The sequence below is a fragment of the Lytechinus pictus genome, chromosome 3, assembly GCF_037042905.1.
Source record: "Lytechinus pictus isolate F3 Inbred chromosome 3, Lp3.0, whole genome shotgun sequence".
NCBI lineage: Eukaryota > Metazoa > Echinodermata > Echinoidea > Temnopleuroida > Toxopneustidae > Lytechinus > Lytechinus pictus.
In genome coordinates, this window is record NC_087247.1 from 32,490,697 (window position 1) to 32,510,043 (window position 19,347).

The window sequence follows — 19,347 nt, forward strand, 5'->3', positions numbered from 1 at the left end:
ACTTCCAATATGCATACAGGAAACGGGTTCTTTAAATATTTTTAGAACAAGATATTCAATTATTTGACCTTTGACCCCATGACCTACAAATCTAATTAGATCTTTCTCACATACTTATGCATAAACAAAAGAGTTTGAAGTTGAACTATCAGATAATTTGTATTGTGAGAAAAAAATATATAATAAATGACCTTTGTAACCTTTGAACTTGTGACCCAACATCTCATCAAATTAATGTCCCTCCATTGTACTAACATGTAAGTTTGAAGATGATCCCTTAACCCTAAAATGGCCGGGGGGGGGGGGTTGAATCAACCCCCCCCTCAACATTTTCTGCGATCATTCCGCCGCGCGAAATTTTTTTACCGCGCCACTCGCAGTGTTTATACTTTTAAGTCTCGCGCATCTTTTGAGACCAAATTTACGACGCCCGGGTACGCGGTTCCGAAATTACGCAACATTTTGTAAGTGCATGTCAGACCAAAAATTGTTCCAAAACGTGATTTTGTGTACAAAGTCAATGCAAATTGAGTTTTCTCATCTTATTCATAAAGATATGATTATTTTTACTTTAAACAGCTGAAAGCAATTGATTTTAAGGTAATTATGCTTCAAAAAGGTTGTGCAATAAATCTGGTGAAAAAAACAAAGAAAAACAAAAGGTTGAAAAACAAAGAAATACATAAGAAATTCATAAAACAATAAAATACATAAGAAATTGATTTCCAAACCAAAGTTTTTTTCAATTGCGATTGTTAAGAATGCTACAAAGAATATTTTTACCAAAACTTAGCATTCTAGGAGCTTTATTTAGTGAATTAGAGCAAAAAGTATGATTTATGCATAAATTAGCATAATTAATTCATATAAAATAAAATCTCATTATTTTGGAAAATTTTACCATACAGCCTTGTAGATTACATCGCACACTACCAGAGTGCAAATTTTTGCGACGCTCGCGCGATCGGCGGCCGAGATCTCAGGGGGGGGTTGAATCAACCCCCCCCCCCCCCCGGCCACAGAACAGCCAAAAAAGCCCGGCCTAGTTAGGGTTAAACAGTTCTTTTTTTTTTTTCAGGAATATAAAATGACATCTGTTACCTTTGACCCCATGACCCCAAACAATGTAATTTTCAAGTCGATCTATTTTAGTTATAGGCCAGAATGAAAACGAGATGGCCAGACAAATTTTGCGTTGCAGAAAAAATAATTAATAAACTACATAAAACATTGAATCCCCCTCAACATTTTGCGAAAATAGTTGCAATGAAAACGCAACCAGCATATCATTTCATTACTTTCTTAGTCTCCTGCAGATACACTTTGAAGCGTTATGATGCTAAAATCAATTTCAGCTAATGAAAATGAAAGTAATCGCATCTTAATGAATATCGTAAGAAAACTACATTAGCATTTACTTTGAATATAAAATCAGTTTTTGAGCATTTTTTTGCCTGACATGAGCTTACAAATTATTGCATCATTTCCTAGGCATTGTAAATTTGGTCTAAAAAAAGATGCATAAGTTTCGAAAATTAAAAATTTGGCATGGTAAAATCAATTTCGCGCTGCAGAACTGTCAGAAAATGTTGGGGGGGGTGAATCTTTGTGTTAAACAATTCTACGACAAGTAGGTCCAGGGTAAAAAACCAGAGATAAAACTCAATAGGCAAAAACTCTGGAAAACCTTTGGATCAACTTTTGCAGAATAGCTCAACAGAAAGTTTACAAAAATACTAACTTCTTCAAAAAAAAATTAAAAACTACCCGGTATGTTAACTACACTAATATATACAACAAACAATGCAGATACTTTGAACTGTCAGCAAAGAGATAGCTTGGACCTGCTTATTCGAGTTACACAAAAGTCTTTTTCAAAAACATTTAAAAAAGGAGCTTCATGAATACCCTCCCTTGCCAAGTATATGGTCCTATTTACAAATGAACCACAGGTTTTTGGTAAATTAACTCTTTTTGCATCGCAGCATTTTGTTCTGAATAATTCAAAGCAGTATAAAAGAGAGGTAGAAACTGTCCACTTTCTCAAATCATTACCATAAAGTCATCAAAACGCATATTTTTCACATGTCATAAATTGTATAAATGGGATAATACATATGGCAAGTGAGGGTAAAGAATAGCAACGATGATATCTTTATTATTATGGCAACTACCATGGTAACAGGGCTCAGCAGCCAATCACAATCAAGGTTTTCATGCTAGTTACCATAATGGCAAAATCAACCGTGAAGTCTTTATCAAATTAATGGAGCCTAGACATATGTGACCAGCCACCCCAAAACCGACAATATTGTCACTAGGGAAAGTTTGAAGTTGTAAATATAAGTTGAGATATAAAAGTTTTTCACCACTCTATTCTGGACTGCTTCAAAGTTCTACCTAGAGTGCAGCATGCACATCTCATGCTTGAGTGAATCCCGAACCTCAAATCTTGTTTTCTTCTTATTTTCTGAAAGTACTTATAAACTCTCACTGAATTTCTGCAACACTCAAGTTTTTTGTGTGGGTTATTCTTTTATCAATTTTGACAAGTTTTGAATGTGCCTTTTCAAGGTCAATTAAATTCTCATAATTCATATTGGGCGACTCACTGCTGGTAATTGGGGGGTCACAGATCACATATTAGTAAAGGGGGAACCTCTCTGAGCAGCGAATGCTTGCAAATGTAGTGAATTTGGGATTTCACGAAAGGGCCGTTTCATAAAGCTGTTCGTAAGTTAAGATAGACTTTTAGAATGACTGGTGATCCCTTCTTGTGGTAAATGATATTCACCATTAAATGTTCAATGGTGATTATTTAGCACGTAAGAAAGGTTCACCAGTCATTCTTAAAGTCGCTCTTAACTTATGAATAGCTTTATGAAACACCCACCAGGGTTCATAAAAGATTGCAAGAAAGTTCTTTAACATTTTTCGTTGTTGCAAACTTTTTTTCTTATTGCACATGGTAATAAGACGGTAAGGCTGAAGTTTTTTTTTTATTTGCCAATATACTAGCAATCAGTTGGCTCCTGTATAAATTCAACCCACTGATAAATAAATAAGTATCAAATGTTTACAAACATATTTTTTTTCATTTTGAAGCAGTTCGCAATCGCAAATAGATTTTGATGTCATTTACAAACATTCGCACAAGTTTGCATCACTCGTCAGAAAATTTGGTGAATCTCAGATTCCCAACATTTAAAAGCATTCACCGCTCAGTGAGATACCCCCTCAAGTATTTCTCTCCATGACGGGCCAAGTCTGCAGGTGGAGTGAAGTTGCATCCCTCTGATAACGTCATCCTGGATTGTTTGTACAGACCAATGTCTCCTTCATGCTGGGCAAAGTCTTCAGGTAGAAAGCAGTTGCATCCCTCTGATCATGTCATCCTGGCTTGTTTATGTCTCTTTCATGCTGGGCCAAGACTGCAGATAGAAAGAAGTTGCATCCCTCTGATGATGACCGCCATCCTGGCTTAATACAAACCAATGGCCTGGGGTTGAGGTGTGAGGTATGCCCCCATGGGTGGTGTGTTGCCAGAGAGTGCGCTATGTTGAGGATTTAGTAGATGAGGTGGCAGCGTTGCAGATCGGCACCTAATAGAAGGATTAATGATTTAAAGAAAATGGACACATTATCAGCACTGAGAAATTTCCTTATAACATATTTGATATATGAAAGAGTTGATACATTGGATCAGTTTTTCTCTAATAATACTACTAACAATAATGTTGTGGATTTATAGAGCAGGCACACTGTCCAAAGAATCTCATGCTGCCAGCCCAGCAACAATTCTCTTGCATTATCCTAAATACAGAATTCTCCCTATCGAATATAGTCCTTATCAACCTGTGATACTGATAGATTGCTTTTAGGACGTATAATTCCAGTATTACGGCACGGTGCAATATCACCAAGGCCTACATTCATTATATCAATACTGCTTCTTGCACGAGCGAAAGTTGGTCAGCATGATGACCACTTTCACAAAATTCTGCTTTGATTAAAGGACTTTCTAAGTGCAAGAAATGCTCCTACAACCGGTAAACAAAGGAATGAACTTGAAGCTCTAGCCACGAAAGCCGCAAATGTTTACCTTATCAGTGACTGAGTGGAGGTGGTAATATCACCCAAATAACTCTCCTCATCCTGGGATATTTCCCAAAGTTTCTGCGTTTGCCATCATCAGCCCAGCATTGGGCCACGTCACAGAACAATGTCATTTATCAAATGAGATGTTAAATAGTAAAATACCTCTTTTGAGATATTGTAACAGTAAGTACAAGTGATATCATTGGCATACAACATAAGTAAAGAAACCGTGCATTCAGAACCAGGAAGTTTACATCCCCAAAATTAAAGGTAAAACAAGTGGAATGCCTCTGGCAGTCTCACCTGCATTATGCAATTCAATGTAGCAGAATTGCTAACTTTGTTTTCAACTACATATACAATGAATAGTTTTTCAAAAAAACAAACAGACATTCATTTGATACTAGTTGGTTGACCTCATACAACCTTTGACCTTTACCTAGTAATTTAGTAACCTAAAATTAAATTTGTCCGATACCTGATGACGATTATATGAAGGTTTAACGGAATAGAAGCTTATACTTACAAAATCATCTTGAAAAATTCAAAATCCTAACCAGGGCTCCACACTAACCCTTTTTTTCTACTGGTCCAACCTATTCATGTCGGACCAGTAGATACCCAGTTTTTCCATTTTTTACTGGTCCGAACCTAAAATCTACTGGTCCCCCAAATAAAGAAAACATTAAAAAAAGGCGTGAGTTTATTTTGTTGTCCTTTCTTGTTACCCCCCCCCCAAAAAAAATGAAGGAATGAAAGACAAAAAGAAAGCAAGACAAAAAGAAACAAAGGAAGAAATAATAAAAGAAAGGAAGAACAAATAAAAGGTAAAGAAAGGATAGATGTGAAGGAAGGAAAAAAGAAAGAAAGAAAGAAAGAACAAAAGACAGAAAGTAATGAAAAAAGGAAAGAAGCAATAAAATAAGAAAGAAAGGGTATAAGGAAAGATGGAAAGAAGGAAAAAAGATAGAAAGAAAGAAAGAAAGAAAGGAAGAAAAAGGGTAAAGAAAGGATAAATGTGAAGGAAGGAAAAAAAGAAAGAACTGAAGAGGGAAAGGAAGGAAGGAAAGAAAGAACAAAAATAAGAAAGAAAGAACAAAAGAAAAAGAAGAAATAAAGGAATGAAGGAAAGAAAGAAAGAAGGAAAGAAATGAAGTAAGCAATATAGAAAGAAAGAACAAAAGACAGAAAGAAGGAAAGAAGCAATAAAAAAAGAAAGAAAGGGTAAAAGGAGAGATGGAAAGAAGGAAAAAAGAAAGAAAGTAATGAAAGAAGGAAGAAATAAAGAAAGGTAAAATGATAGATAGAAGGAAAGAAGGAAGGAAGCAAGCAAGCAATAGAAAAAAGAAAGAAAATGTAAAATAGATGAAAGTAAGAAAAAAAAAAAAGACCGAAAGACAAAGAAAGGAAGGAATGAGGGAAAGGAAGGAATGAGGGAAAAAAAGAACGAAAGAAGAAAGGAAAGGAAGCAAGCAGTAAAAAAAAAAAAAAAAGGTAAAAGGATAGATGGAATGAAGGGAAAAAAGAAAGAACAGAAAGGAAGGAATGAATGAAAGAAAGAGAGAAAGGGCTGAAAGAAGGAAGAAATAAAAAACAAGAAATGGTAAAGAAAGGATGGATGGAATGAAGAAAGAAACAAAGAATGAAGGAAAGAAAGGGTAAAAAGAAGGAAAGGAAGAAAGAAAGAAGAGATAAATATAGGATGGATGGACTCAAGAATAAAAGAAAGAAAGAAATCAAAAAAGAAAGAGAAAAAGAAATAGAGAAAAATGTTAAAAGGACAGAAAGAATGAAAGAACGAAAGACAAAGAATAATTAAAAAAGAAAGACAGTAACAAAAAAAATTAAAGAAGAGAGGGAAGAAACAAAGAAAGATTGAAAAGAAAGAAGGAAAGAAAGATAGAAAGAAAACAGAGGAAGAAAGCTAAAACTATCATAAATAAATTATCAGTTTCTTTTTGGCTCAATTAAGATATAGCTACGAAAGAAACCAAGTGTATCAACACACACACAAATGCATATGTGGGGCTATCATGTATTCAGACGATATCACTCGAAACCCGATCTCTTTGAACTAAAACAGAAGTGAAAATTTCTCCTTTTACTGCTTACAAATGACAGTTACCCCAATTTTGTGGAAATATGGACATTATAAGAGCTTTTCATTAGTGTGAAATGTGAATTTTGACCGTTCTGTGAGAGATTTCTGCCAGAGGTTTGCCAAGCTTCGCCAAGCTTCGTTCGTGCAGCCAGTAGAAAATTCACCATGTGGGCTGTGTGGCTGGCTAGCCATATGTACACTGTATGTTACCCTAGTAAAAATTGCATGCGATTCATTCTGTGTGTATTCTGTGTGTGAATGACCAAATTTAACGGGAGGAAAATGGTTTGCAATTTGAGTCATGGAATATTTTTTATGTTTATGTTGGACTAGTGAATTTGACCATTTCTGGAAAAGTTACTGGCCCAACAATGGTTTTTATTACTGTTTATGTCGGACCCATAAATCTTGCTGTTTTTGGAAAAATTACCGGCCCGACAATGATATTTTCTTACTGGTCTTGTCGGACCAGTAAATCTTGCTATTTCTGAAAATCTACCGGCCCGACAGTGATTTTTACCGGTCTGGGACCGTCGGACCGGCGCTAGTGTCGAGCCCTGTCCTAACGTTAGTTAAGTTTATGATACATTATGTTCAAAGTTCATTGATCCTAAATGAACTTTAACCTTGATCATGTGACCTGCAACTCATATCAGATGGTCAGTGATACTTATTTACTCTTATGTCCAAGTTTCATGAAATGGATCCATGTAATTTTTAAAGTAATGATGACATTTCAAAACTTAACCTTTGTCAAGATTACAAATATAGAATGAAATTGCTCAACAAAACAGTGAATATACATTGGATTTGGAGTCCCATATTTTGAAAAATTCATGTAATTCAGGAAGAATGTGGAAATTGCAATTTTTCAGGTTACAATTTTACAAAAAGTAAAGTAAAAATAAAACCAAGTAAAGTAAACTGCGTGTAGGAGTTAATGACACCTTTGTCAAGCTCTATCTGTTGCTTTCTGTACATAGAACACGGAATGTAATGTTTAGAACACGAGAGAATACACAATGGTATTATAGGAAGTGGAAAACTGGGGTCTCTTAGACTTCACATCAAAATATTGCATCCTGTATAGGATACAGGGTTGCCATGATGTAGAGTCGAACTTGAGATGGCGCTGTTTAAAGTGGGTGTGGCATAGTGGCTTTAATGAAGGTCTTACCTTAACCCCCCTGCTTCCTAGTCCCCCGATGTATTGAGTGCCTTGGTAAGAGCATCAAAAGCCTTCAAATATTGTCCCCTCCTTGTACATCCTGGTCACCATTTGATATGATTCGTAGGGTCTGAGACGGAGAATGTATCTACAGAAACAAGAAAGGGATTTACAGAGAACTGTCAAAAATAGAAAAAACACAGAGAGCATGGTTTGGGGAAAAAAAACATTTGTAATTTTTCTTGAATAAAAATTGCTTGTAATGATACAAAAGTGTTAAAGTCTACTATGTCTAAAATTTTGGCAGCCAGTTTAAAGATATATGTCAAAGACATCAACAACAAACCTAGAAAGAGGTTAGTAAGGTATACAACATGCTAATCCCAGTTTAATGATTCAATCTCATTATTGTGATGTCTAAATATGATTTTCAATATTGTTAGAAAGCTAAAATAAAAACAAAACCATGTTTCATATCATCAGTATTTGCATAAGCTTTCAGGAGGGACACAAATTCCTGTGACTTGTCGACAGACCTAATATTTTCATTTCAGACACTTTTCTTACAAACTAGTTTTCATTTTTATCCTCAAAAACACCATAACTCCTTACCTATTGTAAATGAGTAGTGTCCTCTTTCTTCTTTTTGGTATTGTCATTGGCATGACAACAATGACTTTAGTGCTGAGATCTTTGGTTAAATCCGAGGTTGACGCCGATGATGATGTCATATGAACATTCAAAAGGATGCCTTGATCAAACAGACCTTGCCTCGTGCTCAGTGGACTCTTCATATTACCTAAAGGAATGAGACAAGATAATGTAGTGATAAATGGAGTTCTTGAAGCAGCCTAGTCACTGAAAATGAATATTACCAAGAAATCTTTTTAAATACACAAACATGGTCATTCTGAAAATCCTCCCAACAGGGGAAACAATTATAAAAACTCTTTTTTAAAGAAAAAGAAAAAGGGAAACACTGTTGAATATGATTAACAAAAGTTTCAAGTGAGAAATTTGATAGTAACTTCTCCATTTACTCTAGAAAAAGCAGACTTCATGTCTGTGATGTGTCTGCAAAATGACAAATAAGCAGTTGCACACTGACCTCCTGCCAGGGCACTGCCTGTGACGAAGGTCGGTGTGGCGGTCAGAGGACTTCTGATGTCCTTCCTGATGTAGATCTTGTCGGTTGATGCAGAACAGTTTCCTTGGGGCTTATCCCTGGTCTTCAGGGGAGACATCTCACATTGTACAGCTGCTTGGGGTGAGAGAAGGAGCTGGTGTACTTATGGTTGTCAAGATAGGAAATTTCAGTAGAACACTTTTTTTGGCATAAGGTAGATAATTTTGTCGCCGTTTGGAGACAAGCCCTCATACCTCAATTTTGAGGAAATACTTTTTTTGTTACTTGATAATCTATCAAGTGATTTCCAGTCTGATTTCAGATTTGACTCTAAGAAGCTCTCTATCCAATGAGAAAATGAAGCCAACAGGCCATGTCAAAAGGAAGATTATTCTGTTGGATGCATTAGGTCAGTGTTGCTGTTGGAGCACAAAACTATTTTGCCTTTCATTTCTCCATCAAATATTCTGATTCGACAAAATTGGTCCAACTTGTATCATTGACAGCTAATAACACATGAGACTTGCCCTAATACCAGTTTCATTCTTATTATGGTGTTGTGCTGGTGTAAATAATAAAAAGGATGAAACAATGTACTTATGTTTTATAATACTACCAGTGGATAAGAAATATATCTACATGTAACATTTTCTATCTGACCAGAAAAGGGTATGTCGACAGGCTCAAGAAATCAAGAAGTTACAAGGAAGTTGTAAATCTAGTAAAACCTGAAACCTTTAAACACAAAACTGGGCTTCATTACAAAGAGGTGGCTCCCGGTCACGGAATCTTTTCAACTCAGGCCTATTCCTATGATTGAATGAGTGGTGGGACAAGGTAACGAAGGGAAGAAATTGAATTTTAAACTTGTCTGGGAAAGGTGCCTACACTAGCTGGCAGTATTATCAATTTATCATTAAAAAGAAACACAAACCTGAGCTTTTTCTCCACAAACTAAGACAGGTTTGGCAATCATCTGAGCCTGGTTCATGCCCTGAGCAGCAGAGTATTTGATCAGGTGTTCTTCTCTCAACTTCACGAGCCTCTTGACCATTGCAGTATCTATCATAGTGACTGTCATCCCCGTGGATGCTTCAACTTGTACCTACTCCTCCACAGTTTAATCGTTGATCTGGACTGAAGTCTTTGCATCTGGAAGAGTAACATAGGGAAATACCTGTAATTTATGATGCTTCTTCAAAGAAGTAGCGCCCCCATATGACAAAGCCCTGAAAAACAGCGGCTTCGAAAGGGGAATCCAGTATGAAGAACGAAAATGTGAATGAAGGGGGCCTAGAGGGAGAAACATGTGGAGCGCCTCTGGCAGTCCCACCAGCATCAGGCAATTCAATATAGCAGCAGTACTGACTTTGAAAACTACTATAAAATAATTATTCACAAAAAAACACCATTCATATAATGATACAATACTACATTCATTGACAATACATGTAAATGACATTTGACCATGATCGTGTGACCTAAGTCTTGTCAGTGATACATGATTACCCCTTTATCCACAATTTATAAACTATATCTATAATTAAACTTTGAAAGAAATGACAGCAATCTAATAATTACCTCCAAAATGGCCAAAGTTCAAAGACCTTAAGTGACCTTTGTCTTTAGTCATGTGACCTTAAACTCGCATGAGATGTTCAGTGATACTTGATTACTCTTATGTCCAAGTTTTATGACCTAGATCCATACACTTTCAGAGTTATGATGGTTATTCAACAAATACCCCCAACATGGCCAAAGTTCATTGACCTTTGACCTTGGTCATGTGACCTGAAACTCACACAGGATGTTCAGTGATACTTGATTACTCTTATGTCCAAGTTTCATGAATCAAATCCACAAACTTTCAAAGTTATGATGGTAATTCAACAGATACCCCCAACATGGCCAAAGTTCATTGACCTTTGACCTTGGTCATGTGACCTGAAACTCACACAGGATGTTCAGTGATACTTGATTACTCCTATGTCCAAGTTTCATGAATCAAATCCACAAACTATCAAAGTTATGATGGTAATTCAACAAATACCCCCAACATGGCCAAAGTCCATTGACCTTTGACCTTGGTCATGTGACCTGAAACTCACACAGGATGTTCAGTGATTCTTGATTACTCTTATGTCCAAGTTTTATGACCTAGATCCATACACTTTCAGAGTTATGATGGTTATTCAACAAATACCCCCAACATGGCCAAAGTCCATTGACCTTTGACCTTGGTCATGTGACCTGAAACTCACACAGGATGTTCAGTGATTCTTGATTACTCTTATGTCCAAGTTTCATGAATCGAATCCATAAACTTTCAAAGTTATGATGGTAATTCAACAGATACCCTCAACATGGCCGAAGTTCATTGACCTTTGACCTTGGTCATGTGACCTGAAACTCACACAGGATGTTCAGTGATACTTGATTACTCTTATGTCCAAGTTTCATGAATCAAATCCACAAACTTTCAAATTTATGATGGTAATTCAACAGATACCCCCAACATGGCCAAAGTTCATTGACCTTTGACCTTGGTCATGTGACCTGAAATTTGCACAGGATTTTTGGTGATACTTGATTTCTTTTATGTCCAAGTTTTATGAACTATACCAATAAAAATTCAAAGTTATGACAATCTAACAAATACCCCACTCTCCTCAGCGAATCAGATTTTCTGTGACATAAAATGATAAATGCAGCAATGCAGAAAAACTAGATATCAAGCAACATCATACACTTTTCTATTATTTGTACAATATTCTACTTCCATGTATAATCTCTATTCTGACATCATTTAGCCTGAATGTAGAACGAGTGCCAGTCAATGATCGAACTGTTAGAGCCAACCTTGAAAACCTCGGTCTCAGTCAAGTTTTTATAATACACAATTACAATATATATTTATTGCATAAATTCAGGGCATCTGATTTTTGGTCTCCTTTAGTTGTGGGTTGTAACTTTAATAGTGTACATTCTTCCATCCATTTTGTAATCGGACAAAAAAGCTCCCTTTGTAATACAGTCCGACCTCTCAATACCCGGATCTCTCTATTATCCGGACGCACACTTGCCAAGATTTTTTTTTTCAATCTAGATTCTAGACCGTGGGGAAATGAGATTTCAATCTAAACTCAAAATTCCTATGCAAACTCACTTTGATTACTTACATTTTCCAATATAGTCTACCTACAGTCCTACAACCACATTATTTTTTATGAAAATATCTTACCTAAATCACTAAAAAGGAAGACAGGATAATTTTCTAGTAAATCAGGGTGCAGCACAACCATTATATCACATTCTCCTGCATTTCTGAGGTTGTCATACACGGGTGGATAGCAGTCCATGTGGAGAGTGACCCCCCCTCGGGGCACTAGGCCTCGATAAGGACAGCGCCATCTATCGTGTTTAAGCCTACAGTCATAACAATGGCTGACTTTGCGAAACTGCGATGCTCACTGCGATGATCAAAATTAAAAACTTAGTTTCATCGAGTCATTCTCTCTTTCGAGGTATGCTCGATGTATACCTCAATCATTTCAGCAGGTAAATTATCCAATAGCTTTGGTAACCAATCGATTTCATTTCCGTAAAAAACGCCTATAATTTGCACTGATGCCACTGACACTGCAGTGAATACTGTCTGTGTACACCCACTACAATAGATTATGTGTAGCTACCATAGGGGAGGCAGCTAGCTGCGTGTATACACGCAGCTAGCTGCGTGTAATTAAAGGTCAAGTCCACCCAAGAAAAATGTTGATTTGAAGAAATAGAGAAAAATAAAACTAGCAAAATGACGAAAATTTCATCTAAATCGGATGTAAAATAAGAAAGCTTTGACATTTTAGAGTTTTGCTTATTTTTCACAAAACACTGATATGCACAACTCAAATGAGGCAGTCGATGATGTCCCTCACTCACTATTTCTTTTGTTTTTTATTGTTTGAATTATACAATATTTCATTTTTTTTTTTAGATTTGACAATAAGGACCTACTTGACTGAATCATAGTATTAAACAATGCTCATTCCACATGTTCAGGGATGAATTATTCATTGTTTCACTTGACAATGAGGAAATAGAATATATCCTATTTCATATAATGAAATACAAAAAAAATAGTGAGTGCATGACGTCATCAGTCTCCTCATTTGCATACCCACCAGGATGTGCATATATAACTGTTTTGTGAAATTAAGCAAAACTTTAAAATGTCATAACTTTCTTATTTTACATCCGATTTTGATGAAATTTTCAGTGTTATGCTTGTTGGGTTTTTCTCTTTTTATTCACATCAACTTTTTGTCGGGTGGACTTGTCCTTTAAAGGTCAAGTCCACCCCACAAAAATGTTGATTTGAATAAATAGAGAAAATCAAACTAGCAAAATGCTGAAAATTTCATTAAAATCGGTTTTGCTTATTTTTCACAAAACAGTGATATGCACAACTCAAATGAGACAGTTGATGATGTCCCTCACTATGTCTTTTGTTTTTTATTGTTTGAATTTATACAATATTTCATTTTTTTATAGATATGACAATAAGGACCAACTTGACTGAATCATATAGTATTAAATAATGCAGTGAGGAATAAATCATTGTCTCACTTGACAATGAGGAGAAAAATAGGATATTCCCTATTTTATATAATAAAATACAAAAGAAATAGTGAGTGGATGACGTCATCAGTCTCCTCATTTGCATACCCAACAGGATGTGCAAATAACCGTTTTGTGAAATTAAGCAAAACTTTAAAATGTCATAACTTTCTTATTTTACATACGATTTCAATGAAATTTTCAGTGTTTAATATACTTGTTGGATTTTTCTCTTTTTATTCAAATCAACTTTTTGTTGGGCTGGACTTGTCCTTTGATATTGGGTCTCCCAGATCCGGATGAATCCCTTATCTGGATTGGTGCTGGTCCCAACGTGTCAGGATAAGAGAGGTCAGACTGTATGTCAAAGAAGAGCTTTTTGCAGTGCTCCCATACCACTCCCCTTAAAACTTTTATGAGAGCTTTTTATTGCTCCTCTCATAAAATTAAAACTGAGTCCCTGCTACATGTACAAACTTCTCACTCTGCTATGCAGGCGAGACAAAAAAAATTAGGTAAAGAAAAAGGAATGGAAGAAGGAAAGAAAAATTACAAGTGCAGTAAGAAAGAGGGAAAATGAAAGAATGAAGGAAAGAAAAAGTTTCCTTCATTCTTTGAAAGAAAGAAAAAGATGACAGAAAGGAAGCTGGAAAAGATTGAAAATAAAGATATAGTGGAATGAAAAAAAAGGCATGATGTATTGTAGGAAGGATAGAACTAGAATAGAAGGATGAAGAAAGAAGGAAAGGAAGAAAGAAAGAAAGCACAGAGAGAAAGAAGAAAGTTGAAACAAAACAAAAATAAATCATCAAGATAACACAAATATATTTGTTTTCAATGAAATACTCTGAAAACATATTTTAAAAAATCACGAAATGGTCACAGCGTGTACCATTCGTTCCAGGGCGTATCACGGAAACGTGTCATCCCCCGTACAATTAAATGGATAAGAAATCGTACGCGCCAGTCAACAAGCCGTCATCACACGGCTCACACTAACCCAGGAGCTTACCGTGTATTTGACCATAGTCACCGGACTAGGGTGATTTATGGTCTAAATATTTCTCCAAATGAATTGTGAAAACAGAAAGTATACAATTACCACGATTATATGGATGAAGGTCTAACGAGTGGCAGTTTCCTGACATCTGGGCACAAACTGGAACCTCAAAAAAACGAAAAGTTCTCTCCTTCTACCCCCGTCTCGATCGGCCATTTTTGTTAAAAATCGTAACAAAATGGCCGATCGAGACTGGGGTAGAGGAGAGAACTTTTCGTTTTTTTGAGGTTCCAGTTTGTGCCCAGATGTCAGGAAACTGCCACTCGTTAGACCTTCAATTTTTCATCCATATAATCGTGGTAATTGTATACTTTCTGTTTTCACAATTCATTTGGAGAAATATTTAGACCATAAATCACCCTAGTCCGGTGACTATGGTCAAATACACGGTAAGCTCCTAGGCTCCCGCCCGCTGAGCTGCGCGGGCGGGAGCTTCCTGGGTTAGGCTCACACTAGCGTATTAAAATACTATTAAACGTGTCTTAGCTTGGCCCTGGGTTTTATTTTTAAGATAACTAAAATCTTACCTCCTCTGTTCCATGTTAACAGCAACTGCAAGTTCCTGTTTCACATCGTCTAACTAGCACATCATCCTTGTCATCTCTGCAGTTCTGTCATTCTGTACCTAATTCTGAGACAATTTTGCTCTTTTTTAAAGTAATTTTCATGTTTGGAAGGGATCAAATCTGCCGGGCAAAATTATATCAACAAAGCTATAGACACCAGAGGGCGCTTCCTAAAGAAAGGTTTGTTGTGAAAATAAGCCTAGCAGAAAAAATAATGAAAAATATCGGTGAAGATTTGAGGAAAATCCATTTAAGATTAAGAAATTTATTAAAATTTTGGATTCGTGACGTCATACACGAGCATCTGCCACATATGACATTGTTATGTAATGTAATATGCATAAATTTCATTTTCAATTGTTCGTGATGACTTTTTTTGAGCGGGTGTGAAATCATTTTAGTGAAGGTACAATAAAAACCATTTAAATTTTTCTGAGAAAATTACATTTCATTGATTTATACCATACGATATGCCGGAAAGCTGTTCGCATATAACGTCACAAATCAAATAAATTAAACCCTTTTTTTCACTCTTCGATGGATTTTTCCTTCGGGCAATATTTATCATAATTTGTTCTGCTGTTTTTACAACAAACTAATTTTATCATTTATTAAAGTTCAAGTCCACCCAAGAAAAATGTTGATTTGAATAAATAGAGAAATATCAAACTAGTAAAACGCTGAAAATTTCACCAAAATCGGATATAAAATAAGAAAGTTATGACATTTTAAAGTTTTGCTTATTTTTCACAAAACAATGATATGCACAACTCGAATGAGACAGTCAATGATGTCCCTCATTCACTATTTCTTTTGTTTTTTATTGTTTGAATTATACAATATTTCATTTTTCTATAGATTTGACAATAAGGGCCAACTTGACTGAATCATATAGTATTAAGCAATGCTCATTCTACATGTTCAGGGAGAAATTAATTATTGTTTCACTTGAAAATGAGGAGAAAAATAGAATATTCCCTATTTCATATAATGAAATAAAAAAAAAATAGTGAGTGGATGACGTCATCAGTCTCCTCATTTACATACCCACCAGGATGTGCATATAACGGTTTTGGGAAATTAAGCAAAACTTTAAAATGTCATAACTTTCTTATTATACATCCGATTTCAATGAAATTTTCAGTGTTGTGCTTGTTGGATTTTTCTCTTTTTATTCAAATCAACTTTTTGTTGGGGTGGACTTGTCCTTTAATATTACATGTAGTCACAATCAAACGCCCTGGGCGAATCCACACACTGGGACGGATTCAACTTTTCCAGCTTTTGCAAATGAGGGGGTGGGGGATTTTCATCCACATTTTACTGAATTCAATAATACAAGAAATGGCAGTCATTTCAACTTCAGCTAACCAGAAAGGATAGGTAGTATAATACTGCAAACATTAAAATTCTCTTCCCAATGACCTGAAGGGAATACGAAACTTTTTCCATTTTAAGAGGAATTAAAGAATATTCTTCCTCTTAAAAATCAAAGGGAAGATGAAACATATACGGTTAGCCTAAATATAGATCACGTTATTTTCTCTTCACTGTCAATTATTTATTGTATATGTAATAATTTTTTAACATTCTTTGTATGTCTTTTTTATATTGTGTATGATATGATTGAATTCATGAAAAATGTTCAGTACTACTACAATATTATGTAAATTAAAAAAAATCTTACCAGAGAAATTTCTTGTTATGATATAATTATAATGCATTGATTTTGCCATATATTCACTACTGTAACCTCATTTGGGGGAATAGCTGCAAGACAAGGCTTGATCATATACTTTCATTGGCAAAAGAAAGCGGTTAGAATTTGTTCAAAATCTGCATATCTTTCTACTGACCCTCTTTTTTATCGTCTGAAAATATTTAAGATAAATGATATTAATACTTTACAAATAGCACTGTTTATGCATAGATATAATTATGACATGCTTCCTCCATGCATTATTCACGGATTTATTTTCATATAATAACAATTTACACTCATATCCAACAAGAACATGCAATAATATTCACTTAAACAATCCCAGGACACTATTTGCACATAAAACACTTAGACATCATGGACCTGATATTTGGAATGCATTGCCAGATTCACTCAAGCTGACAAGATAATTTATTCCTTTAAACGAACTATAAAAGAATTGCAATTAAACCAATACCTAACAAATTAAAAAAGAAAATAATTATCATTGTTATCATTATTTTAATTAGACCTTGACTTTTATCTAGAACATGTATAAAAATTAAAAATCAAACAACAAAACGTGTTAATTTCAAGCAAGGACCAAGCATCTCCCTTGCCCCCCCCCCCCCCGCCCCCCCCTTCCCAGTCCCTCATGCACTTGCACGTTTTATGACACTATTAATTATTTTGGCTATTTTCCAGGGCTGTTACGTTTTCAAGCTTTGCTTTTGTAACGACCCTTGCAACCATCCTATTTATGTATGATATATTTGATGATTTATGTACAAAAGTATTGTTCATTATCTTGATGTCAAAATTCAGATAGGCCTATGTATTTTCTTGTCCAGAATTTTGTTATGAAAAATGTTGCAAAAACCAATAAATGAAATGTAATTATTTTTATATCTTTTTATTTATTTCTAATAATAACTCCTGTTTTTTTTTCATAGTGTAAATAGACCTATAGTTTTACTGTTATCGTAATAGGCCTATACATGTCGAAGACCCTACTTGATATAAGCTTTTATTTCGTGGGTTAGGCCTACACGGGGGCCGACAGCCCGTGATCGATCTCGCCGATCTCAAGGTTAATTCGTCTCATACTGCCAGCTCGTCCACTCAATAGGCTACTTTTATTTAGTCTAATGCCCAAGTTCCGTCCATCAACATTTCGTGTAATTAAATTTAATTGCATGGTCCAATGGGGTCCAATCATCACTTCGTCTAATCACATTCGTCTATATCACCATTTCGTCTCATGACTAGTTGGTCTAATAATAATATCCATTTAATTTTAAGTCATTTTGCACAATTAACATTGTCCATAGACCAAATGGTATATGGACTAGATGGATATTGGACCAACTGGTTATTAAATGAAATGGTGATTTGACAAAAAGACAATTAGGCCATGTGGATGATTGATGGTCGACCAGTATAGACGAGACATTAAAACAGGGCACTATGAGCATGTTTTTGTAATTATTAACAGGACGGCAGAGAAAATAAATACAGAATTTAATTTCAGGAGAATTATTTTGTTATTAGCAACTAGAAAAAAAAAAGCAAAACGTGTTTCCGCCCGGGCTCGAACCGGGGACCTTGAGTGTGTTAGACTCACGTGATAACCGCTACACTACGGAAACCGCTACGATGAAGTAAGTCAAATTTAACAATATATACAAACGATTGTTTTTAATAGAGCGCCATCATGTGACGGTTTGTAGGTTTGCCACGTGTAGTCTGCTAGCGCACAGACTCAAAGTTGACACTTAAACATGTACATGTATTTGGTGCTTATGGAGGCAAAATCTCAAAACCCAATGACCCGTATGCGAATTTTCGTTCCGTTCATGTAAACGCAGTGTAGCACATGTGGACGTACATTAAAGTGGAAGTTCACACTGACAAAAAGTTCATTGTAGAAATAGCAGAAACTTATTGGCGAAGGTTTGGCCGGGGAAACTCCATGCCAAATGTATAGGCCTAAAATTTTAATTATTTGATTTGTGATGTTATATGCAAGCAGCTTTCCAGCATCGTATGGTAAAAATCAATGAAATGTAATTTTCACAGAAAAAATTTAAATGTTTTTTATTGTCCTTTCACTAAAATGATTTCACACCAGCTCGATAAAAAAACATAACTCACGAACCAATAAAAAAAATTATGCATTTTATATTACATAACATTTGGGGCAGCTGCTTGTTTATGATGTCACAAATCAAAAACTTGACATTCTAATAAATTTTCTTAATCTTTAATGGATTTTCCTCAAACCTTCATCCAAACTATTTTTTCTGCTATTTTTACAACAATTAAAGTTTTCGTAGGTAAACTTCCCAGGGATTGATATCGATCAGAGTATCGATCAGAGCACCCTCTCTCGCATTGGCCCCTGCGTGGTGTTTGGCTGCCACGGGGTGTAAATACTAAATCGGCTCGGTCAATAAATCCTCAATGAAACAAAGTTAAGCAAAATGTAACCTGTGTATAAATGCTTTATTTACTCTGATAATATATAGGATCATGATATATATATATGATAAAAATTAATATTACATTCATAAAGTTTGTTTTGTCTGGGTTCGCCAAGCAAATTGCAGCGTTGTTTTTTCCACACTCAGCATGAAGGAGCGTTTTCCAGTGGGGTTCACTACCTGTATATGTATGTATCAAGTTATGAACAAACAAAATATGACATTGTTCGATTACCCCAGTCACTATCAAATCCCGAAGGATCTTTGATTTCCATGTTCTGTCCGACAATACTATAAATCCTTATAGTGTAATTATTTTTAGCATTTTCTCAATTATAATTTTATGCAGGGCGACACTGAAAGATATTGGGGACATGGACCTCTATTTTTACGACCAACATGGAGGGAAAAGAGAAGAAAGGGAAAAACTGA

At 35.4% G+C, this 19,347-nt stretch overlaps 1 protein-coding gene and 1 non-coding gene across 3 annotated transcripts; both read right to left on the bottom strand.

Moving 5' to 3' along the window:
* Positions 1-411: 411 nt before the first annotated feature.
* On the bottom strand, positions 412-14,888 carry LOC135153575 (orphan steroid hormone receptor 2-like). Of its 2 annotated transcripts, XM_064096836.1 has the most exons (6): positions 14,695-14,888; positions 9,428-9,645; positions 8,476-8,625; positions 7,980-8,166; positions 7,377-7,515; positions 412-3,602 (listed from the first exon to the last, which is right to left on the bottom strand). In XM_064096836.1, the coding sequence occupies exons 3-5, from the start codon at positions 8,609-8,611 to the stop codon at positions 7,431-7,433; spliced, it is 408 nt and encodes a 135-aa protein (XP_063952906.1). In that variant the 5' UTR covers positions 8,612-8,625; positions 9,428-9,645; positions 14,695-14,888; the 3' UTR covers positions 412-3,602; positions 7,377-7,430. The 2 variants fall into 2 exon arrangements, with proteins under 2 accessions (XP_063952906.1, XP_063952907.1); XM_064096837.1 differs by lacking the exon at positions 14,695-14,888 and having other exon boundaries at positions 1,076-3,602; positions 8,476-8,628; positions 9,428-9,511.
* Positions 14,889-18,008: 3,120 nt separating this feature from the next.
* Positions 18,009-18,081, bottom strand: TRNAV-AAC (transfer RNA valine (anticodon AAC)). Its single transcript has one exon. It is a non-coding gene; the product is annotated as a tRNA-Val (tRNA).
* Positions 18,082-19,347: the final 1,266 nt, after the last annotated feature.